This window comes from Panthera pardus, unplaced genomic scaffold (genome assembly GCF_024362965.1).
Source record: "Panthera pardus isolate Hobbes unplaced genomic scaffold, ASM2436296v1 HiC_scaffold_19, whole genome shotgun sequence".
Classification (NCBI taxonomy): Eukaryota; Metazoa; Chordata; class Mammalia; order Carnivora; family Felidae; genus Panthera; species Panthera pardus.
The window spans coordinates 8,917,474-8,943,159 of NW_026526754.1; the positions used below are offsets into that span (position 1 = coordinate 8,917,474).

General features: G+C 38.1%; 1 protein-coding gene across 2 annotated transcripts in view; it reads left to right on the forward strand.

Annotated features, from left to right (window-relative positions):
- The window catches only part of SNTB2 (syntrophin beta 2), a 107,026-nt gene that overhangs the window by 41,343 nt on the left and 39,997 nt on the right, over positions 1–25,686 (forward strand). Inside the window, exons 2-3 of one of the 2 annotated variants that reach the window (XM_053906600.1) lie at positions 4,881–5,094; positions 20,193–20,282. In XM_053906600.1, the coding sequence (XP_053762575.1) occupies positions 4,881–5,094; positions 20,193–20,282 (304 nt within the window). Of the gene's footprint in view, positions 1–4,880; positions 5,095–20,071; positions 20,283–25,686 lie in introns of both variants that reach the window. The other variant, XM_053906599.1, reaches the window with a different exon arrangement.

Genomic DNA, 25,686 nt, shown 5'->3' on the forward strand with positions numbered 1-25,686 from the left:
CCAGAGAGACAGAGCATGAATGAGGGAGGGTCAGAGAGAGGGAGACACAGAATCCGAAACAGGCTCCGGGCTCTGAGCTGTCAGCACAGGGGCCCGATGCGGGGCTCGAACTCACGGACCGCGAGATCGTGACCTGAGCCGAAGTCGGCGCTCAACCGACTGAGCCACCCAGGCGCCCCTACAGTTTTGAGTTTTAACACACGTATAAATTATAATGACCACCACAGTCATAATACAGAACAGTTCCATCCTCCAAAAAATGAATCACATCTTTCCCATTCCTAACCCTGGCAACCACTCATCTGTTCTTAGTCACATATTTTTGTCTTTTCAATAATGGGATCGTTAGAATGTAACCTTTCAACACTGGCTTCTTTTACTCAGCATATCTTTGCGATTCATCTAAGTTGCTCAGTGTATCAATAGTTCATTACTTTTTATCACCAAGTAGTATTCTACTTATTAATTACATTTATCCTTTTTTTTTTTTTTTTTTTTTTGTATGTCTTGTTCATGGATTTATTATTCTAAGTTGCTAAAACAGTTCCTGGCATATACCAGGAGTGCAGTGAATTAGTGAATATGCAATGTTGCTTTAAAATAGAAAGGTATAGTGGAACCATAATCACTCTGAATATGTTTAGGGTTTATAGTGCCAATCCCTAGATTGTGCAGTCTACTCAAACCCCAGATGACAGGATACTTGAGCTGAAAGACACCAGCAAGTTGAGAATGTAAAAGACTTTTTACTGAAAGTAAATAATTCCTCCCTAATGTTTCTGGTGGCCATCTAGGAAAATAATGGCACCATTCTGCCCGCATTGTCTGATTCATTGGTTTCAGTTAAACTCATAGTAAAGGTCACCAGGTTAGGTAAGAAAAGGATAAGTGTTAGAGATAAACAGGAAGATAATTACGGTATGAGAGATGTTTGGAAGAAAAGGTGTTTGGAGGAGAAGGTGATTGATTTACTAGAACACTGGTGTTTACAGCGTAAGTTATGTCTGCATTATGAAAAAAAAATCATAAAATGGCATTCAGCTCAAAATCCGATGTTGCCTAATGCCCCAAAGCAGGAAAGCAGAGTACCTCATTAAAATACATGGGCCTCCTATAACCCTGAGCATGGAATTCGGTAAGAATCAGTTGGATCTTGGATCCCATCCAATGCATTATAGTTTTTGAAGCTCATCAAGATTTTAATTTAAGGTGGTTCCATCTTTAAAGTTTGAGCAAGGTTTCAGAATAAATTATCTTCATTTCTTAAGTTTTATAAATTATATGGATTCATGAGAATGTCAAATATATAGAACTATATTATAAAAAGAAGGCAGTCTTACACCTATATATAAGCACTGTTGGTATTTTGATGAAAATCCTTCCAGACATCTCTCCAGAGGCATATACAGTACATGTATGTGTTTTTGTCACTCTAATGACAAAAGGGTTATAATGATGCTCTTAGGGTGCAGGGAAGCCTCTTTCATTTTCAGTAAGTGTGATAAACATCTAAACACCTAAAACACTACAAATAGTGTTTAATTAAACATTTTGAGGATGATTTTCAGCTATCAGGCAAAATGAGATTGTGAAATATATTGAGTTCTGAGTCGACCTGACTGCCATGAAGGGGTGTAGTAGAGTCTACTTATCTAGCCAGGTGTCCATTTTAAAGTACTGTGGTAACTGGAGAGGTCTAATAAGACTAAAACAGAACACTGTTAACTCCCCACCTTTCCCAAATCTCAGGTAAATTAGAAACAGATGTCTAGGGGTACATGGTTGGCTCTGTTAAGTGTCCAACTCTTGATTTTGGCTCAGGTCATGGTCTCACAGTCGGTAAGATCAAGCCCTGCGTCAGGCTCCGTGCTGTTAATGCTTGGGATTCTCTTTCTTTCCCCCTCTCTTTCTACCCCTCCCCCTACTAAGTAAATAAATAAACTTAAAAAAAAAAAAAGAAAGAAAAGAAACAGTTCTTTACCCATTATGGATGACCAGTTAGATTGGGATATGGACATCATTGTCATCAACTCAAGTGAAACTACTGCTCTTTCATAAGGCCATGAAATAGGCTCTTTACGTATGTCAGTTTAAACATACGTGCAGTCATCAGTTCAGTGATCGACTGTGTTACTGAATAAACTTCTGAGTATATCGTGAAGGGTCCTTTTCCAGCCACTATAATATTCAAGAGTAGTCATTTAGAATGCCTATAATTTCCTTTCATTGGTAGCCCAATAGTGGTTATAGTGTCTTAAATGTTGAGAAAACAAATCTCTACCATTGGCAGTGACTGGAAACTTAGGAATTTCTGCTAAAGTTCTTGTGATCTAATTCTTTCTTGAAAGCATAAAACTAAAAAATGTACTGAAATGCCTGAGTCAGCCACTCAAGGGATATACTGGCTGCACCTCTGCTCATTTTTCTAGGATGAAAAAATCTCCTTGGTGACCCGAGGCAGCTAGCTTTTACCTTCTCCACCTGGAAATGCACATATTACAACTATGCATAGAAAGCACCCACACACATACAGAAACACCCATAAACTGTATCTACATGCTGGCATTAACATTGTTACATTTTCTAGGATTATGCTTAATTTCAGCAGATCTTGTTTAATAATTTACAAGAAAATAATTTCATTTTTCTACTGATGGCTGTTAAAATTTTTTAACTTTTCTAACTGTTCAATTTAGAGAAGGAAAAGAAAGGCATGTATTATTTATTGAATTTTTAGTATATGCCTGAAGTTTTTACTTGTTTAGTGTTGCTTCCATTTTATAGGTGAGGACCTTAGAACAGTCAAGTGAAGTCTAGTAACTGAGTTGGAAAACACAGTTGGTATTTGATCCAGGTCCATCTGAGTCCAAAGCATGCTGTAGAATGAGCTGTAGAATGGGCTTATAAAAGACTTACCAATATTATTAAATGAAAAAAGCAAGGTGCAGAACAGTAGTTATTATACACTACCATTATGTGAAGTAATGTACACGTGTGTGTGTTTATTTTTACATACGCTTAGCATATCTAGCATATCCCTCAAAGACCATATGGTTGCCTCAAGGGATGGGAACTGGGCTGCTAGAAATCTAGAGTTTTTACTATAAAATCTTTTATACTTTTTGAATTTTGTTTTGTGTGTGTACATTAGTTCAAAAGACAAAATATTTTAAATACTGTTAAGCATGTTTTTAGAAACATCTGAAATTATTTTTTAGATTTAGTAATCTATTTGTTATTAGTTTCTTAGGCTTGTAAAGCTTCTAATGCTGTAGAATATTAATACTGACTATTATGATATTGATAAACATTGATAATGATCATCTTTCTAGTTTTTCGATTCCCATGATACTACTCTGATGACCTACCACATTAGAATTTGAGAGGGAAGTAGAATACTGATAGATCGTGATAGCAGAGGTAATGATAACTGATGCGTCTGCATTCAACTATTTACATTTTTAATGCGATTTGAAATTTTAATAAACTGCGGTTTATCTGGTTTTTGAAACAAGAACCCTATGCCTCAAATGACAGCAGTCGCCAGTCATGACTGAGGTAAAAGAAGTATTTTATGAGTCCTAAAAATGAACTTAAAAAGAAAAAAGTTTTCCATCTACTAAAGCTGTGTTTGAATTTGGGGCTACCATTAATCAAAATACCTTATCTTGAATACACTTTATTTTTGTACTTGTTTTCAAATCTGTAATGATGTTTACATAGCTGTCTCCCTTACTAGATGGGGCATTCTGTGAGGGCAGGGTTCTTGCTTCATTTGTTACTGTATTTTTAGTGGCTAGCCTAATTACTGACACATGGTAGGTAGCTAAAGCTATTCATTGTGTTGAATTGAATTGAACTAGAGATACTTAGCTTAGTTGGGAGAAGAGAGAGAAAAATAATCTCAGTCTTTAGATAATTGAAGTATCCTCATGTGGAAGAGATTAAGTTGTTTTCTTTTTTAAAAAAATTTTTTTAAATGTTTATTTTTGACAGAAAGAGAGAGAGAGAGAGATGGAGCATGAGCGGGGGAGGGGAAGAGAGAGAGGGAGACACAGAATCTGAAACAGGCTCCAGGCTCTGAGCTGTCAGCACAGAGCCCGACGCGGGAATCAAACAGACCGCGAGATCATGACCTGAGCCGAAGTCACACGCTCAACCGACTGAGCCACCCAGGCGCCCCAAGATTAAGTTTTTTTCTGTATGGCTTCAGTGGGTAGGCAAACCAATGGTGGAAGTTTCAAGAAGTTTGTAAATGTTGAGTTGTCTAAAGCTAGGTAGCACTGTCTCAGGAGGTACGGAATCTATCACCAGAAGATTCATTTGTGACTGGTTAACTATGGAAATAATTCAAGTATTTAATTGTTCATTTATTTCTTTACTCATTTATTCAAACATATATTGAGCACACACTGCTCTAGGTGTTGGATATTAAGACAGAATAAATCATAATTCCGCCCTTAGGGAACTCAGACCCAGCAAGCAAACGGAAGTATTAGCAAGGATTACAACCCAGGGTGCCAAGAGGTTGTTATAGAGGTGTAATGGTAATACCCTGCAGAGAGTTGACAGGAAAGGTTGCCGAGGAGGTGACTTTGGAGTAGAGTTGACCAGACAGACAGAAAGAGAGGAGTCCTAAGCAGAAGGAACAATACATGCAAAAGCTCAAAAGTTAAACTTTTTAGAACATAGTAGTGGTATTTCGTTTGGATTATGTGGCCTCAAAATACCCTCCAATCCTAAGATTCTGTGTGCTAGCTCTTTAACTTAGTGTATTTTTTTCACTTCCTGGCAGATATTATGTGTATGTGTGTATTTCAGTTGTCATTTTTTCATAGGAAGCAAAAACAGTAACCTTCTTCTTTGATTTTTGTTCATAGTCAAGTTCATCCGAGAAGTAACACCATATATCAAGAAGCCATCATTAGTATCAGATCTACCGTGGGAAGGTGCATCTCCTCAGTCACCAAGCTTTAGTGGCAGTGAGGACTCTGGTTCTCCAAAACACCAGAACAGCACCAAGGACAGGAAGGTCATCCCTCTCAAAATGTGCTTTGCTGCTAGAAACCTAAGCATGCCGGATCTGGAAAACAGGTGAGCTGTACCTAAGAAGAACATCATTTACAGCTTTATAAACTTAAGGACATGTTGCAATATAACTTATGTATATTTTTAATAATATGACTGTTGACTGTATTATACGGAGGAAAACATCAGCCTGAGATGAGTGAATAATCTTTGGAGTTCCATATTTAAATTACTTCACACACATATGTACATGTACTTATATAGAAATATTTTGGAAAAACAGGCAGGAAATTTAATGGTGGTTACTACCAGGGAGTGAAATAGGATTAGAAGGTAGGAGGGGCGCCTGGGTGGCGCAGTCGGTTAAGCGTCCGACTTCAGCCAGGTCACGATCTCACGGTCCGTGAGTTCGAGCCCCGCGTCAGGCTCTGGGCTGATGGCTCGGAGCCTGGAGCCTGTTTCCGATTCTGTGTTTCCCTCTCTCTCTGCCCCTCCCCCGTTCATGCTCTGTCTCTCTCTGTCCCAAAAATAAAAAAAAAATAAAAAAAAAAAGGATTAGAAGGTAGGAGAGGAAGGGCTTCTGCTCTTCATTTTATATTTTCTGGAGTGTTAGTCCTTCTCTCAATATGAAATTACTCTATAATTTTTAAAAATCTTGTTAATTTTTTTTAAATGTCCCCTTAGATGGAAACTCCTTATATTGTGGCTAGTGTATAGAGTCAGAGATTTGATCATAGGTATGGCTGCATCAACTAGCAATGTGATCCTGGCAAGTTAATGTCTCTTGAGTTTCCATATTATTTTTTTTAAAGTTTGTTTATTTTTGAGAGAGAGAGTGCAAGTGAGGGAGGGACAGAGAGAGAGGGAGACAGAGGATGCAAAGCTGGCTCTGTTGACAGCACAGAGCCTGATGTGGGGCTTGAGCTCATGAACCGAACTGTGAGATCATGATGTGAGCTGAAGTTGGATACCCAACCGACTGAGCCACCCAGGCGCCCCTTGAGTTTCCTTATTTGTAAAAAGAGAGAGCTGGATTGAATAATTTTTTTTTTAAGATTTTATTTTCAGGTAATCTCCACACCAAATGTGGGGCTCACACAGCCCCAAGACCGAGAGTTACATGCTTCACTGCCCAAGCCAGTCAGTGCCCCCAATCTAATTTTAAAGCAACCAATGTAATTACTGATTCAGTATCAGTGTTAATTTATTTATTTTTTGAGAGAGAGAGAGAGCAGAGGAGTGGTAGAGAGAGGGGGGGAACAGAGGATCTGAAGCAAGCTCTGTTCCACACTGATGGCAGAGAGCCCCATATGGGCTCGAACTCACAAACTGTGAGATCATGACCTGAGCTGAGGTTGGACGATTAACGGACTGAGCCACCCTGGCACCTCTGGATTGGATAATTGCTTTTTTTTTCTTTTTTAATTTATTTATTTTTGAGAGAAAGAGAGAGAGAAGAGGGGGAGGGACAGAGAGAAAGGGGGACAGAGGATCCTAAGCAGACTCTGCACAGACAGCAGAGAGGCCTGATGTGGAGCTTGAACCCACGAACTGTGAAATCATGACCTGAGCCGAAGGCAGCTGCTTAGCTGACTGAGCCACCCAGGCTCAGTTTGCTTTCTTTTAAAAGTTCAAGATATTATAGAAATTGTTTCGAGTTACATATAGGTTTATTTTTGAAAGATTGTGTGCATGTTAAATCATATCAAAATACAGTAAACGTTAGTCTTTAATGAAATGCTCTATTTTTTTCATAAAGTAAGAATTTAATTTGTAAAGAATCACTTCTGCCTCTTAAGCCAAAATTAATTTTTTTCTTCAAATGAGATATACTTATATAGAGCCTTTGGTTAATCATGGACCTAAAAAAATTAGTAGGGACCACAAAGAAGGAACTAGAATAGAGAAACAATGTGATAAAGAGCGAACAGCAACTAAATTTATCAACTGGTTGTCAGGCTGACCAAAGTTTTCAGGCTAAGTCTCTTCATTGTAAATCGTTTCTGAGAATGAGAATAGACTATTTGTTGTCTTAGTCTGTTTTGGCTGCTGTAACAAAATACCATAGACCGAATGGCTTATAAACAACAGAAATTTATTTTTCACATTTCTGGGACAGGATAGGAATCTAAGATAAGGCGCTGGCAGATTTAGTGTCTGGTGAGGGCCAGCTTCCTGATTCATAGGTGGCTATCTTCCTGCTATGTCCTCACACAGCGGAAGAGTCTAGAGAGCTCTCTGGAGTCTCTCTTATAAGAACACATATCCCATTCGTGAAGTCTCTGCTGTCATGGACTTATCACCTCCCAAAGGCCCCATGTCCTAATATTATCACATTGAGGGTTAGGGTATTAACATATGAATGTGGGGGGGCACAAGCATTCAGTCTACAGCACCCTTAGTGCTGCTGATATAGCTGGATATTAGAGAAAAAGCTAAAGTATTATAAAGTTTCTGTAGAACTCTGGGGTGTCGGGAGTGGGGAGAAAGAGAAGGAGGAAGGTGATGTGACTTGGCTGTATTATTGAAGGTTGTGCTACTTTATCTTCTACCTAGACATCTTTTAGAGCTCATTAAAACTTGGGGCTGCATTCTCTGTAGCATAAATGGTAAATGCTAAAGACACTGGGTGCATGATCAGGTTTGAAATAGGCCTTCAAAACCAATTGGAGAGGGCAGTTTGGGATACAAGAATTGTATTACACCTTGCTCTTCAGTAAGATGTGTTAGTCTTCTGAACCGTGTTATAAAATACAAGGAAAGGTCTTAAAAGATTCAGGCGATTGCAGATTCTCAGTCTTAATGCTGCAAAGTAATTTGTTTCTCATATTACTTGAAGTACTAAAATTTGTAGATAGTTTGCTTTTTATAAAATATAAATTGGAAGAGATTCAAAGTTATTTCTATATCACTCTTACTTGCATTTCAGTGTGCTGACTAGACAAAAAGAGAAGAAGTAGAATTACAAGTACCTGGCAAGATTATGCATAACTTCAGTTATGTCCACAAGAATGTGAACATCTATCTTGTATGTCTTAGCAGTCAGAACTGCTAAGTGTTCAGAACCCATTAACTAATTAGATAGAAGTTAGGATGATGGGCTTTGTAACTTTAGCCAAGCTATTTGTTTTCTGTAAACCTTGGTTTCCTCCTATATAAAATGAAAGCTTATGTGCAGATTAAATAAGAGAATGATTGTAAAATTGACATAGTAAGCTTTCAGTATACTGTTATTATAGGGGCCATGTCCTTAGGACCTTAAATACATCCCTTAATTCCCCTGTCCTGTTTTCTCTGTCTGTAAAATTGACATAATAACGCTTGCTCAACTGGAGTCTTTTAGAACTACTTCAAGGATAAATAAGATAATATCTATAAAATCACCTGAAGCTCTTTGATCCTTAAGTTTATCTTAGCTCTGTCACAGGAAAATGTCATGACAAGTAACATAGCTGCAACATTTAAAGCCATGTTAAAAAATAGTCCATTGTGGTAACAGTAAAAACAGGTCTCGTTAGGACATCTGTGAGCAAAACATTTATCAAGTTGCAGTTTTATATAACTGACCATATTTCTGTTTGAAAACTTTAATCTTCAACACAGTCTCTTGTAAAACTCAGAGCAAGAAATAGGCCTGAATGTTCCTAATGTGGAAAATACTTAATATGGTTTTTAAGCCCTTGGTAGGCATGTGGTTTCCCATCATTTTTTTTTTTTTTTTTTTTTTACTAACATTTTATTGTGGAAAATCTTCCAGCATGTAGCAAGGTCAGAAGAATTCTATAGTCAACATTCATTTTCCCACCACCTAGATTCTCCATGAACATTTTACTATACTTGCTTTAGCACAGATTGACCCATCTATCCATCCATTACTCCCTCTTACTTTTTTTTGGATACACTTCAAAGTGAATTGCAGATAATATATTTCCCTCCTAAATACTTAAGCATGTATATAAATAAGTAGTTGGGTGATTCATTGTAGTTTTTTTTTTCCTTTTGAGGAAATATTTACATATAATAAAAGGCACAAATCATAAACTTTGACAAGTGGATATAGTTTTGTAACCCAAGCATATCAGGATAAAGAACATCGCCATCACCCTGGAAAGTCTTCTTGTGCCCCTTCTCAGTCAATTCTTTCTCCCACCTTTGAAGGTTACCACTGTTCTGACTTTCTAGTATAGATCAGTTTTTTTTTCTTTTAATTTTTTTTTAACGTTTTATTTATTTTTGAGACAGGAAGAGACAGAGTATGAACAGGGGAGGGTCAGAGAGAGGGAGACACAGAATCTGAAACAGGCTCCAGGCTCTGAGCTGTCAGCACAGAGCCCGATGCGGGGCTCGAACTCACGGACAGCGAGATCATGACCTGAGCCGAAGTCGGCCGCTTAACCGACTGAGCCACCCAGGCGCCCCAGTTTTAACTATTCTAAAACTTTGTATAAATGTAATTATATGTACTCTTGTGGTAGAATTATTTTACTCAGCCTAAAGTTTTGAGATTCATTTATCTTGTTGCATATATCAAAAATTTTTTATCCTTTATTGCTGAATGGTACGGTGTTATATGAATATATCACAGTTTCGTTGTCTATTTTCCCATTGATGGGAGTTAATGTTAATAAAGTTAGAGTTTAGCAGTTAATTCCAGTTCAGAGTTAATATTAATTAATATTAATAGAGTTACTATGAATATTTTTGTACACCCCTTTATAGACGTATATTTTCATTTTTCTTGGGTAAATTCCTAGGTGTGGAATTGCAGGGTCTAAGAGTTTAGTTTTGGGGGTGCCTGGCTGGCTCAGATGGTAGAGCATATGACTCTTGATCTTGGGGTTATAGGTTCAAGTGTCACACTGGGTGTAGAGATTATTAAAAATAAAATCTTTAAAAGAAACAGGTTTAGTTTTCCAAGAACTGCTAGACTTTTTTCCCAAAGTGATTGTGCCACTTAAATGAATACTATTATCAGTAAATTAATACTGTATTAACAAATTAAATACACCAGCAGTATATGAGCGGTTTTGTTGTTCCACATCCTCACCAACATTGGTGGAGTCAGTCTTTTTAATATTAACTATTCTGGTGGTATGTAGTGGAATCTCTTTTTGGATCGTCTTTCATTTCGACATAAAGTTTATTTGACATGAGAGGGGAAACATCCTTTTTTTCTGTTTTACTACCTTGATTTAGTTTCAACATCTAGAGCTGAAAAAAGTGCTGATCATCAGAATGAGTAAATAAGGAGGAGGAAGTTTGTTCTCAAGACCTCACTAGATGCTTCTGATAGTTTTAGGCAGTTCACTGTGGGAAGTGAAAGCTAAATAAATAATGATTAAGTCCAGAGAGAGAACACGAGCCCATTCTTTCACAAACGGCATTGTGGGCAGTACGGAGTTCAGCAAGGACAAGATGTTCTCAAATGCTGCTCTTCAGGGAACCTGGGTGGCTCAATCCGTTGAGCGTCCAACTCTGGGTTTTGGCTCAGGTCACAGTTCTTGAGTTCAAGCCCCGTGTGGGGCTCTGTGCTGGCAGTGTGGAGCCTGCTTGGGATTCTCTGTCTTCCTCTTTTCTGCCCCTCCCTCACTTGTGCTTGCTCTTTCTCTCTGAAAAATAAAATAAACAAACATTTTTTTTAAAATGCTACTTTTCAGAAATATAAATCTTTAACCTTGAGGTGGTTCACAAAGTCTTGGTCATCTTCACATTGGCTATTTTCCACATAAAAGCTAAATTTTGGCTTTATGACCTATAAAACAATATGATTGTTACTGAATAAAATATGTTATCTCCAAGACTTTACTAAAAGAAGAAATAGGCAGGCTAGACTTACAGAATCCTATGTTCTGGTGTACCTAAACATTGATTTGATTCATCTGATCAAAATGTACTTGCATTTCTCAGGAAATCCTCAGTGGTTTGATTAGAAGCCAAAACTTTTCACACTGTAGCTGTCTCCTCCTCTCTCCTGTAGGCTGAACAATTACTGGCAGACTGCCTTCAAATTTTTATTAGCAGAGTTTTCATTCGAGTTTTTCTTTTAAAACAGTAGTAGACTTTCTGAAATACTTTGTCTCCTTTATCAGTTCTGGGGCTCCTTTTCCAAAGACAAAGTCTTCTGCATCCTAGAATCCTCAGTCCTGTTTTGGAGTCTCTTTTCGGTTTCTTGTAAGTTAATTTTCTATTTCACAATCTGTTCTTAAGAAACACTTAGATTTCAGGGGCACCTGGGTGGCTCAGTCAGTTGAGCGTCTGACTTCGGCTCAGGTCATGAACTTGCGGTTTGTGGGTTTGAGCCCCACATTGGGCTCTTTGCTCACAGCTCAGAGCCTGGAGCCTGCTTCAGATTCTGTGTCTCCCTTTCTCTCTGCCACTCCCCTCCCCTGCTCTCTCTCTCTCTCTCTCTCCAAAATAAATAAACATTTAAAAAAATACAAAAAAAAAACAACCCACTTAGATTTCTCTTTTCATGAAAAATTGGTGCTCCTGCCTTATAAACTAATGTACTGTCTGTTTTCATCTTTTTCCAGCCTAGTGGTCCTAGTATCTTATCCTGTTTAATCAGGTTTAGTTTTATTTTATAACAGATTTATTTTCCATTCTTCCAGTTATTAATAACTAGGATCTTTGACATCAGGATTTTCAGACTTTAGACTGTGTCGAAGGAGTCTGAGAGACTGTCCCAGAAACAGTATGAAGTGTAAAGGCTTTTTCAGAAGGTGAACATTTTGTGCCTAGAGAAGGATGAACAGATTCCTATCTTTAGTACTAAGTAGGTCAGTAGGAGGAGTGAAAGAAATTTCTCGTCATGGTTTTGCGACCAAACTTTTTAGCATGTGTTTAAAGGATGTTAAGCTGGTTACAGTGCCAAAGCAGCCAGGTGGAAATAAATGGTCCTGAACAACCAACCTGACAGAAGGACTGAATTAGGGACATCACTGGCTCTTCTACCAGTTGAGTGGGATGAGAGCGGATATGAATCTTTTGCTGGGTTGAGGGTGGGGCAGTCACTGGCTGCTGGGTGTGGGAAATGCTGGAAGAGACTTTCAGCCAGCCTCTTCATTTTAGCTGTGTGTTTTACTCCCACTCCCAGAGGTAACTGGTGCCTCTAATTTGCTCATCCTCTTCAGTATTCTGTAATATGGATTGGCTGGGATTTTACCCTCCCCATTTTTCTTAAGTCTGCTAAGTCATTTCACTCCTCTTTCTGTTTGCCAGCCTCCAAAATTTTGTTGTAGTTGCTCTTCTCTGTTCTTTCTTGTAGGATTATGCTCTTTATTTTTATTTATTTTTATCTTTAAGTGTATTTATTTACTTGAGAGAGACAGAGACAGCATGAATAGGGGAGGGGCAGAGAGGGAGAGAGAGAGAATCCCAAGGACGCTCTGTACTGCCAGTACAGAGCCTGACGCAGGGCTTGAACTCACGAAACCATGAGATCATGACATGAGCCAAAACCCAAGAGTCAGATGCATAACTGACTGAGCCACTCAGGCACCCCAGGATTATGCTTTTTGTTTATTAGAAACATTTTTAATGTTTATTTATTTATTATTAAAAAAATTTTTTTAATGTTTGTTTTTGAGAGAGAGAGACAGAGTGTGAGTGGACAAGGGGCAGAGAGAGAGGGAGACACAGAATCCGAAGCAGGCTCCAGGCTCCGAGATGTCAGCACAGAGCCCGATGCAGGGCTTGAACCCACGAACTGTGAGATTATGACCTGAGCCAAAGTCAGATGCTTAACCGACTGAGCCACCCCAGTGCTCCTATTTATGTATTTTGAGAGAGAGAGAGAGAGAGAGAGAGCGCACACAAGCAGGGGAGGGGCAGAGACAGAGAGAGGGACAGAGAGAATCCCAAGTAGGCTCCACACAGTCAGCGCACAGCCTGACATGGGGCTTGAACCCATGAAATATGAGATCATGACCTAAGCTGAAACCAAGAGTTGGATGCTCAACTGACTGAGCCACCCAGGTGCCCCAGGATTATGCTGTTTAAAAGTCCCCTTTAGAGTCTCCTGGCTGGCTCAGTCAGTAGAGCATGTGACTCTTGATCTTGGGGTCGTGAGTTCAAGCCCCACAGTGGGGGTAGAGATTACTTACAATCAATCTATCAATCAATCCCCTTTAAAGTTTGCTGATGACTTCTTAGATACAGCACCAAGAGCACAATACAGAAAACAAAAAAATTGATAAGTTGAACTTCATGAAAATTAAAAACTTCTGCTCTGAAAAAAGACACTTGTAATAGGGTCTCCAGGAAAACAGAAATAGTAGGATAGATGATGGGTGGATAGATGGATAGGTAGATGGATGGATAGATGGATGGGTGGTTGGTTAGATGAATGGATGGTTAGATGGATAGAGAGGTAGCTAGATTATAGGAATTGGCTTAGTGCACTATGAAGGCCAGTCCTATGATCTGGTGTCTACAAGCTGAAGAACCAGGAAAGCCATTGGTGTAATTCAGTCTGAGTCCAAAGGCCCAAGAACCCAGAGTGCAAGTGTGCAAGAGCAGGAGAGGATGGATGTCCCAATTCAAGCAGAAAGCAAATTCACCCTTCTTCCACATTTTTGTTCTCTTCATGCCCTGACTGGATTGGATGATGCCTACTCACGTTAGCAAGGGCCATTTTCTTTCTTTTTTTAAAAATATTTATTTATTAATGTTTATTTTTATTTTATTTTATTTTATTTTATTTTATTTTATTTTATTTTATTTTATTTTATTTTATTTGTTTGAGAAACAGAGACAGGGCGTGACTGGGGGAGGGACAGAGAGAGAGGCAGACACAGAATCCGAAGCAGGTTCCAGGCTCTTAAGCCATCACTACAGAGCCTGATGTGGGGCTCAAACCCATGAACTGAGATCATGACTTGAGCCAAAGTCAGATGCTTAACCGACTGAACCCCCCAGTCACCCTTTTTTTTTTTAAAGAGAGCACAAGCAGGGGAGGGACAGGGAACGTAAGGACAGAAGCTCCAAAGTGGGCTCTGTGCTGACATCAGACAGCCTGATGCAGGGCTCAAACTTACGAACCACAAGATTATGACATAAGTTGAAATTGGACACTTAACCCACTGAGTTACCCAGGTACCCCAAGGCCATTTTCTATTGATAATGCTACTTTCTTCCAGAAAAATCCTCACAGACACACCCAGAAATAATGTTTTGCCAGGTATCTGGGCATCCTTTAGCCCAGTTAAGGTGACACATAAAACTAATTTTCACCCACTGTTAAGAGAATGAAAAGATAAGCCACAGATTGGGAGAAAATCTTTCGTGAAATACTTATCAGATAAAGGACTGGTATCCAAAATATACAAAGAATTTTTTTTAATGTTTTTTATTTATTTTGAGAGAGAGAGAGAGAGACAGAGAGAGAGAGAGAATGCGCAAGCAGGGGAAGGGCAGAGAGAGAGAGAGGGAGAATCCTAGGCAGGCTCCACGCATTAGACGTGGGGCTTGAACTCACAAATCATGAGATCATGACCTGAGCCGAAATCAAGAGTCAGACTCTAACTGACTGAGCCACCCATGTGCCCCTCAAAGAATTCTTAGAACTCAACAGTAAGAAACCAACCCAATTAAAAATGGGCAACAGAGTGCTGCTATAAACTCTGTTGCCCATTTTTAATTGGGTGTTAAAAACTGAGAACAAACTGAGGGTTGATGGGGGTGGGAGGGAGGGGAGGGTGGGTGATGGGTATTGAGGAGGGCACCTTTTGGGATGAGCACTGGGTGTTGTATGGAAACCAATTTGACAATAAATTTCATATATTAAAAAAAAAATGGGCAACAGATCTGAACAGACACCTCACAAAGAAAAAATGCAGATGGCTAATAAGAATATGAAAGGTGCTGGGGCTCCTGGGTGGCTCAGCTGGTTGAGCATCCAACTTTGTCTCAGGTCACAATCTCACAGTTCATGGGTTCAAGCCCTGCATCAGGCTCTGTGCTGACAGCTCAGAGACTGGAGCCTGCTTCATATTCGGTATCTCCCTCTCTCACTGCCCCTCCCTCTCTCTCTCTCTGTCTCTTTCTCTCAAAATGAATAAACATGAAAAAAAATTTTTTTAAAGAATATGAAAGGTGCTCAACTTCCTATGTGATCAGGGAATTGCAAATTAAAACAAGGAGATACCACAATACGCATAAAATCCGAAACACCAGTACCAAATGCTGGAGAGAAATGTAGAGCGATGGGAACTCATTCATTGTTGGTAGGAATAAAAAATGGTACAGAGACTTTGGAAGACAGTTGGCAGTTTTGTACAAAGCTAAACATAGTCTTACTCTATGACCTAGCAGTTGTGCTCCTTGGTATTTACCCAAAGGAGTTGAAAACTTATGTTCTCACAAAGACCTGCACACAGATGTTTATAGAAACTTTATTCATAATTGCCAAAACTTGAAAGCAACCAAGAAGTCTTTCAGTAAGTGAATGGATAAAAAAAATTGTGGTACATCCAGACATTGAAATATTATTCAGCAATAAAACAAAAACAATAAGCCCTTAAGCCAAAAGAGACATGGTGAAACCTTAAATGCATATTGCTAAGTGAAAGAAGCCAGTCTGAAAAAGCAACATACTGTGTGATTCCATGGAGATGGTAAAATGATTAGTGGTTGCCAGAAGTCAGGGCCAGGGCCTGAATGATGGAGGAATCAATAGGTGGAGCAAAGGGGATTTTTAGAGGAGTGAAATTATTCTCTATCAGTAATGGTAGAGATATGCCATACATTTGTCAAAACTCACAATATACAACACAAGGAGTGAACTGGGATTTTAGTTCCTAATATTGTATCTGTATTGAGGGGCGACTAACTAACAATTCTTAGGGGCACCTGGGTGGCCCAGTCAGTTGAATGTCTGATTTTGGTTTAGGTCATGATCTCATGGTCTGTGAATTCAAGTCAGGTCTCTCCTCGGGCTCTGTGCCGACAGCTCAGAACCTGGATCCTGCTTCGGATTTTGTATCTCCCTCTTTCTCTGCCCCTCCCCCTCTTGTGCTTTGTTTCTCTGTCTCTCTCTCTCTCAAAAAATAAATAACATTAAAAAAAATTTTTTTAAAGGAATATTGTATCAGAATTGACTCATCATTTGTAACAAATGTACCCTACTAATGCAAGATGTTAATATTAAGGTATATTATGGAGAGGCAAAGAGGGGTATTTGGGAGTTCTCTATAGTTCTTACTCATTTTTCTATGTAAACCTACTCCTGCTAAAAGAAAAAGTCCGTTAAGTTTTTCAGAAATCCCCTTTAATTGTATTTAGTGGGATTTCAGGAAGGAATAGACTAAATGTGTGTGCTGCTCAATTGCTGTGGTATATAGGGAGTTCTAGAAATACTGGAAATACTTTTTTTTTTTAAGATTAGTATAAGTAATAAAGAAAATATAAAACAGCTTGCTTTGTGTTTATATTCACACATTAATAATCTAGCATTGTATTTTATAGATAACTACTTGTCATTAAGTAAATTTACTCTAAGTTTGGCTACTTTAATGATTAGACAAGCAGTTTCTCTGAATAATACAATTATTAACTCATCCAAAGAATTAAAATAGAAATTATTCTACCTTTTAGTGTAATAGTTTATTGTTATTGAGTATAATGTACTGTTTTAAATCTTCGTCCCATAACAGATGTATAGCTATTTTTCTTCTAGAGAATATAATCAGTTTTTTAGACAATAAATATCTTGAAGGGGTCCCTGGGTGGGTCAGTCGGTTGAGCGTCTGACTTTGGCTCATGTCATGATCTCGTGGTTCGTGAGTTCAAGCCCCATGTCGGGCTCTGTGCTGACAGCTGGGAGCCTGGAGCCTGCTTCAGATTCGGTGTCTTCCTCTCTCTGCCCCTCCCTGCTTGTGCTCTCTCTCTCTCTCTCTCTCAAAAATGAATAAACATTAAAAAAACATTTTTTAATAAAAAATAAATAAATACTTTAAATACCATGACAGCAACAATTGATATAGTGAAAAATAACATCAAAAATAATAAATAATAAATATGATAAAATAACATGAAGTACTAGATAAAGGTCAATATGAATACTAAGGTATTTGTTTATCTTCCTCTTTCTACTTTTGCTGCCTTTTAGGATGGATGAATTCCTCCTATCTAGGAGTCTGTCCTCCTGGTGAGCTCTGTGTAGATTTTCTTGGGTCCAATTAAATCTCCCCAGGCCATTTCTCTCTCTACTGTAATCCATCTTACATGCTACCATAAGATTATTTCTGATTAATTTATTTTACAGTTTTTAATTGTGGGAAAATACACATACCATAAAATTTACCATCTTAACCATTTTTTTGAAGTTTATTTATTTTTGAGAGAGAAAGAATATGAGTGGGGGAGGGGCAGAGAAAGAGAGGGGAGAGAGGGGATCCCAAGGAGGCTCCACACTGTCAGCGCGGAGCTGTACATGGGGCTCGAACTCAAGAACCACGAGATCATGACTTGAGCTGAAATCAAGAGTTGGACGCTTAACTGACTGAGCCTCCCAAACTCCTCCCATCTTAACCATTTTAAGTGTATATATAGTACCACAATCTCAAGAACTTGTTCATCTTGCAAAACTAAAACTCTGTACCTATTAATTAGACAACAATTTCCTATTCCCCCCCTCTTCTAGCAACTACTCTTCTGGTTTTTGTTTCTATGAGTTTGACTACTATAGATACTTCATATAAAGTGCACTCATACAATATTTCTCCCGTAGTGGCTGGCATATTTCATTTAGCACAATGTCCCCAAGGTTCACCCATGTGGTAGCTTATGTCAGAAGTTCCTTCCTTTTTCAGGCTGCATAATATTCCATTGTTTATATAATACCACATTTTGTTTATCCATCCCATCGGTGGACATTTGGGTTGTTTTTACCTTTTAGCTATATGAATGATGCTGCTATAAACATGGATGTACAGATACCTCATAAAATTATTTTTTAATTGTTTTGGTATGTTGTTCCCCTGTTGAAAATCCTCAGGATTCCACATTGCTTACCTATTAGTATCCAGACTTAACCTACTACTCAAACCCCCTAAATTTTGGTCTCAAGCTACTTCTCACTATATGTAGTTATAGGATAGGAAATCAAATAAATAAATTCATTAAAACTGTAAAATAAAAGCAAATAGCTTATGACTTGCTATCTAAAGATTTTTTTCTGACTAGTATGAACTTTCTAGTATGGGCTTAAGTGAAGTTTTGATTGTTCCCAGATTTTATTTTATGTTGTGGCTATTTTCTAGAACTTCTTGGTCTTTTGGCTATTGCCCTAGAACTTTGAAGGCATATAAAACATGGATAGACTGATAACTAGATGACTAACTCTAGTGTGAGGGCAAGTGAATAGATAGGTGAGTAGGTAATATAAGGTAGATGTGTTTAAAACCTGCTTCAGGGGCGTCTGGGTGGCTCAGGCGATTAAGCACCCAACTTCGGCTCGGGTCATGACCTCATGGTCAGTGAGTTCGAGCCCCATGTTGGGCTCTGTGCTGACAGCTCAGAGCCTGGAGCCTGCTTCAGATTCTGTGTCTCCCTCTCTCTCCTCCTCTCCCGCTCACACTCTGTCTGTCTCTCTCTCTCTCAAAAATAAATAAACATTTAAAAAAATAATAAACAAATAAAACCTGCTTCAAAGCAGGACACTAGCTCAGTAAGTGTGCCTCAGAGGTATAGGGGCCTCCCCTACAGTCCTGTTTCACCCCTACCATCTTGCCTCCTTTAAACAAGAACTTCATAGTAATCACAGTCCTTTATAGGAGCGCTTTTTGTAACCTGTAATTTCTACCTTCCCCATTAGACAATAAGTCCAATGAGGATAGAGACTATTTTTTTTCTTTTTCACCACTGTATCTCCAATGTCAGTGTCTCACACTAACTGACATATAGTAGGTGCTCAATAAATGTTTATTTAAGAAAGGACAGACTGACCAATTGACAGTGAATATTTGCCATATTAACTGTGTCAAATTAAAATACTTGTAATCATAAAGGGTTTAGAAATGTGGCAAAAGAGAGGGGCGCAAACTTCAAGGCAGGAATGCTAGTATCATGTAAACTGCTTATCTTTGACAGGTGGTGTAGGATCTCGTGACAGTGCTTCAAGGCAGGAAAAACTGTCTTCAGAAAGATGAAAGATAAAAAGATCTGTCCTTGGTCAGTAGCAGTTGGTCAGTTTCTAACCCACCAAGAAGAACACTCCTAAGAGCTTTTTCTTTTTCCCATTTTGAAAGGTACATATGTTCCCCCGTTAGAGCACAACATTTATTTGACTTTTAAAACTCATCTTGGCAAAAACTTTGACCAAAGCAGAAGAAAGCACTCAATAAGTTGCTTTCTAAGAAATTTGACCAATGTACTTGTAAAAAAATTTAGCAAATTCCTAAAGGTTACTTTTGAAGTATAGACTGTTCTCAGTTGAGCACTGACAAGTAATAGTTATAGAGTTGAAGATATCTTAACTGTTTTTCTACTATGACTCAGTGGCTGATTTAATCATATAATGTTACCCAGATACTAAAAAACAGTTTCAGATTTTCATAAAGAGTCATATTCTTCAGTTATTTTCTCTTTTCTTTATTCCACATGGTGGAAATTTCAGTTCACTATTTGGCAGTCAGATGTATTTACCAAGCAATACCTTATACCAGAATTTTCTGCATATTTAAAAAAATATCAATTCCTTCTTTACAATGTGCCTATGACATTCAACAAGCATGGTTTCCATTTCTTTGACATGGAAATTAAAGCAAAGTGAGGTGTTTTACTATAGGCCATACAATAGGTTCCTTCATTTTAGGTCATTACGTTAACACACTAAAACAACAGACCCAGCAGTTAGTCTTTCTGATGATTATCTTTCCATATGTAGTTTTCTCTGGAACTGGACCCTAAGGAATTAAGAGAAAGTATCTTTATTCTGGGATTTAAAATTAAAATAGATTTCCAGTTATGTTTGTTGCACTCTGGCAGGTTTGATGACTTCTGATCTAGCTTACTGTTTGTTTTTTTTTCTTTTTCCACACAGATTGATAGAACTACATTCTCCTGATAGCAGGAACACGTTGATCCTACGCTGCAAGGATACAGCCACAGCACACTCCTGGTTCGTAGCTATCCACACCAACATAATGGCTCTCCTCCCACAGGTATTGGCTGAACTCAATGCCATGCTTGGTGCAACCAGTACAGCAGGAGGCAGCAAGGAGGTCAAGCACATTGCCTGGCTGGCAGAACAGGTGGGTTGACAGGCAGGGCAGGGTCCCCCTGGGTCACCATTCAGAGCCAAAGTGTTTCCCCCATTTCATATATCTGTAATATTTATCATGCGGTCAGGTCCTGGATATCTAGCTTGCAGATCTTTTGTTTGTCGGTCTTGTGTTTCTCCTCCCTATCATTTAGTTATTTGTTGCTAATTATCACCTGCACCAGAAGAACTGACTGTCATGATAATCATCATTACAACATAACTAAAAAGATAGTCTTATTACCATCTCTGTCCTTAATGACAGAGGGTAATTTTCATGATTTTAGAGTAGGATCAGCAAAATTTTTCTGCAAAGGGCCAGACAATGTCACAACTACTTGACTCTGCAGTTGTAGCAAGAAAACAGTAGTAGACAGTATGAAAATGGAGAGGTGTGGCTCTGTTTCAATAAAACTTTATTTACAGAAACAGGTACTGGGCTTCATTTGGCCCATAGGCCCTAGTTTCACAACCCCTGTTCTAGTCTACTGTCAAGAGTTTCAGGGCCAGAAAGCTTACTCCCCTGTTCTGAGAAAAGCATAAAATATGCAAATTATCTTATAAGCCATTCGATACAAATGTACAGTTGTCTTCCACAACTACAAAATGAAAAAAGGAGAAACAAAACCTAAGGGGACATTGGGTAAAAGGAAAGGAAAAACTTAATCCAAGTTAGATTAAATCCCATTTTGACGGAAGGGAGACTCTGAGTATACATGATGTTACAGTACATCCTTCTTTTGAGTCTTTCACTGTCAGCTGGGGCAAAAGTTGTTGAAAAAGGAAGACTGGACTAAGGGTTCCAAGATGAGTGTTCAAGTGGTAGTTCTGGCTTTCACTGGTTTTAGATCTTTTTAAAGGTTTCTTCATCACTTTGAATCCTAAATCCCTCATGTGTGTCCAGGGGGGCAGGGATTATGTCAATATCAGCCCAGGAATATTTTGTTCTTTTGTTTTTGTTTTGTTTTAACTACAGTTTGTGAGGTCTGGCCTTCCACCTCAACAGGGTTCTGATTTGATAGATCTTTGGTGGGGCCCAGCAGTCTTGTTTGATAGCTTCCCAGGAGATTGTATAGAGACCAACTTTGGACTCTACTAATCTGTTTTTCTTATGACTCTAAAATTTTATAAACATTTCAGATAATAATTTATAATATATTAGAACACAGAATTAATGCCATGATAATTTTGAGGAAGTATAATTAGGATAACTAAGAAGAGAAGAAACTAATGAAAGTCATGGTATAAGTACTTTTGACTTTGAAAGTTTTAGTATTTTAGTTATGTTTATCATTGTTTCTAAATTTTTTTAAAGTTTTTTATTTTAATTTCAGTATAGTTAACATACAGTGTTATATTAGTTTCAGGTGTACAATATGGTGATTCAGCAATTCTATACATTACTCACTGCTCTTCATGGTAAGTGTACCCTTTAAATCCCATCACCTATTTCACCCATACCTCCATCTACCTCCTTTCTGATAACCATCAGTTTGTTCTCTATAGTTAAGAGTCTGTTTCTTGGAAAATTAATACCTACTCTTCTTAAATTATTCCAAAAAATAGAAAAGGAAGGAAAACTTCCAAATTCATTCTATGAGATCAGCATTACCCTGATACCAAAACCAGATAAAGACACCATTAAAAAAGAGAACTGCAGGCCAATATCCCTGATGAGCATAGATGCAAAACTTCTTAATGAAATACTAGCAAACCAAATTCAACAATATTATTAAAAAAAATTATTCCCCACAGTCAAGTGGGATTTATTCTGGGGTTTTAAGATGACTCAGTATTTGCCGAAAATCAATCAATGTGATACATCACATCAGTAAGAGAAAGAATAAGACCATATGATCATTTTAGTAGATGCAGAAAAAGCACTTGACAAGTACAACATCCATTCATGGTAAAAGCCCTCAACAAAGTAGTTTTAGAAAGAACATACCTCAACAAGATAAAGGCTGTATATGAAAAACCCACACTGAACGTCATACTCAATGAGGAAAAACTGAAAGCTTTCCCCCTGAGGTCAGGAACAAGACGAGGATGTGCACTCTCACCACTTTTATTCAACATAGTACTGGAAGTCCTAGCCATAGACGTAAGACAACAAAAAGAAATAAAGGCATCCAAATTGGTAAGGAAGAAATAAAACTGTCACTGTTTGCAGATGATGTGATACTCTATGTAGAAAACACAAAAGACTCCACCAAAAAACTGCTAGAATAAGCAAATTCAGTAAAATCACAGTCTACAAAATCAACGTGCAGAAATCTGTTGCATTTTGGGGAGCCTGGGTGGCTCAGTCGGTTGGACATCCAACTTCGGCTCAGGTCATCATCTCACAGCTTGTGAGTTCGAGCCCCACGTCAAGCTCTGTGTGGGCAGCTCAGAGCCTGGAGTCTGCTTCGGATTCTTTGTCTCTCTCTCTCTCTTTCTCTCTCTCTCTCTCTGCCCGCTCATGCTCGCTCACTCTCTCTTGCTTTCAAAAATAAACATTAAAAAAAAAGTTATAGAAATCTATTGTATTTCTATACACTAAACAATCCCATTTATACTTGCACCCAAAGTAATAAGATACCTAGGAATAAACCTAACCAAAGAGGTCAAGGACCTGTACTCTGAAAACTGTAAAACACTGATGAAAGATTGAAGATGACACCAAGATATGGAAAGACGTTCCATACTTGTGGATTGGAAGAACAAATATTGTTAAAATGTCTATACTACCCAAACAATCTACACATTTAATGTAATCCCTATCAAAATATCAACAGCATTTTTCACAGAACTCAAACAAAGAAAACTAAAATATGTATGGAACTGCAAAAGACCCCAAATAGCCAAAACAGTCTTGAAAAAGAAAAGCAAAGCTGGAGGCATCATAATTCCGGACTTCAAGTTATATTACAAAGCTGTAGTCATCAAAACAGTATGGCACTGGGACAAAAGTAGACCTATAGATCAATGGAACAGAAGTGAAAAATCAGAAATAAACCCACAATTATATGGCCAGTTAATCTTCACCAAAGGCAGAAAGAATGTCCAGTGGGAAAGAGAATGTCTTTTCAATAAATGGTGCTGGGAAAACTGGACAGCAACATGAAAAAAATGAAACTGGACTACTTTATTACACCATACACAAAAATAAATTCAAGATGGATTAAAGACCTAAATGTGAGACATGAAACCATAGAAGTCCTAGAAGAGAGCACAGGCAGTAATTTCTCTGACATTGACCATAGCAACACCTTTCTAAATATGTCTCCTGAAGCAAGGGAAGCAAAAGGAAAAATAAACTCTTGGGACTATATCAAAATAAAAAGCTTCTGCACTGGGGCACCTGGGTGGCTCAGTCAGTTAGGTGTCTGACTGCTGATTTCAACTTAGGTCATGATCTCACTGTTGGTGAGGTTGAGCCCCACATTGGGCTTCATGCTGACAGTATAGAGCCTGCTTGGGATCCTCTCTCTCTCCTTCTTTCTCTGCCCTTCCCCTGTTCATGCTCGCTCGCGTGCTTTCTCTCTCTCTCTCTCAAAATAAATAAACAAAGTTAAAAAAAAATAGCTTCTGTACAGCAGAGTAAACAATCAACAAATCTAAAAAGTAGCCAAATGGGAGAAGGTATTTGCAAATGACATATTCGATAAAGGGTTAGTATCCAAAATATAAAGGAACTTCTAAAACTCAACACCCAAAAAGCAAATAATCCAATTTAAAAATGGAGAGAAGACATGATCAGACGTTTCTCCAAAGAAGACCAACTACAGACACATGAAAAGATGGTCAACATCACTCAACACCAGAGAAATGCAAATCAAAGCTACAATGAGATATAACACCCCACACCTGTCAAAATGGCTAAAATAAAAAACATAGGAAACAACAGGTGTTGGCAAGGATGTGGAGAGAAAGGGGACCATTTGTGCAGTTGGTAGGAATGCAAACTGGTGCAGCCACTGTGGAAAACAGTATGGAGGTTCCTCATAAAGTTAAAAATAGAACTACCTTATGATCAGACTACTGGGTATTTACCCAAAGAATACAAAAAACACTAATTCAAAAGTATACATGCACTGTTATGTTTATAGCAGCATTATTGACAGTAGCCAAGGTATGGAAGCAACCCAAGCATCCATCAATAGATGAATGTCTGTAGAAAATGTGGTATATAGATACAATGGAATATTATTGAGCCATAAAAAAGAATGAAACCTTACCATTTACAATGACATGAATGGGGCTAGAGAGTATAAGGCTAAGTGAAATAAGCCAGTTAGAGAAAGACAAATCACCATATAATTTCACTCATGTGGAATTTAAGAAACAAAATAAACAAGCAAAGGAAAAAAACTAAGACAAATCAAGAAACAGACTCTTAACTATAGAGAACAAACTGATGGTTACTGGAGGGAAAGTGAGGGACGGGTGGGTAAAATAAGTAATGAGGATTAAGGAGTGCACTGGTTGTAATGAGCACAAGGGTCATGTATGAAATTGTTTGAATTACACCTGAAACATAATACTGTATGTTAACTAACTGGAATTAAAATAAAAACTTAAAAAAAAATAAAATGCACTTTTTATCCTCAAAAAAAAATAAGTGTTTCTTGATTTGTCTCTCTCTTTTTTTCCCCCTTTCTTTATTTGTTTTATTTTTTAAATTCCACATATGAGTGAAATCCTATGGTATTTGTCTTTTTCTGACTTATGTCACCTAGCATAGTAATATACTCAGGGTCCATCCATGTCATTGCAAATGGCATGATTTCATTGTTTTTATGGCTGAATAATATTCCGTGTGTGTGTGTGTGTGTGTACATATGTATATGTATATATATGTATGTGTATACGTGTGTGTGTGTGTGTGTATATATATATATACACACACACACAACATCTGTTTTTTTAAGATTTTATTTTTAAGTAATCTCTACACCCAGCGTGGGGCTCAAACCACTAGATCAAGAGTTGTACACTTTACTGACTGAGCCAGTCAGGCACCCCTGTACCACATCTTCTTTAATCAGTTATCTGTCAATGGACACTTGGGCTGCTTCCATAGATTGGCTATTGTAAATAATGCTGCTGTAAACATAGGGGTGTGTGTATCTTTTTGAATTAGTATTTTTGTATTCTTTGGGTAAATACCCAGTAGTATTACAATCCTACTGGATTGTGGGGTAGTTCTATTTTTAATTTTTTTAAGACCCTCCATACTTTTCCACAGTGGCTTCACCACTTTGCATTTCCACCAACAGTGCATGAAGGTTCCTTTCTCCCCCACATCCTTGCCAACACTTGTTGTTTCTTGTGTTTTTTATTTTAGCCATTCTGAAAGGTATGAGGTGATATCTCATTGTAGTTTTGATTTGCACTCTCCTGATAATGAG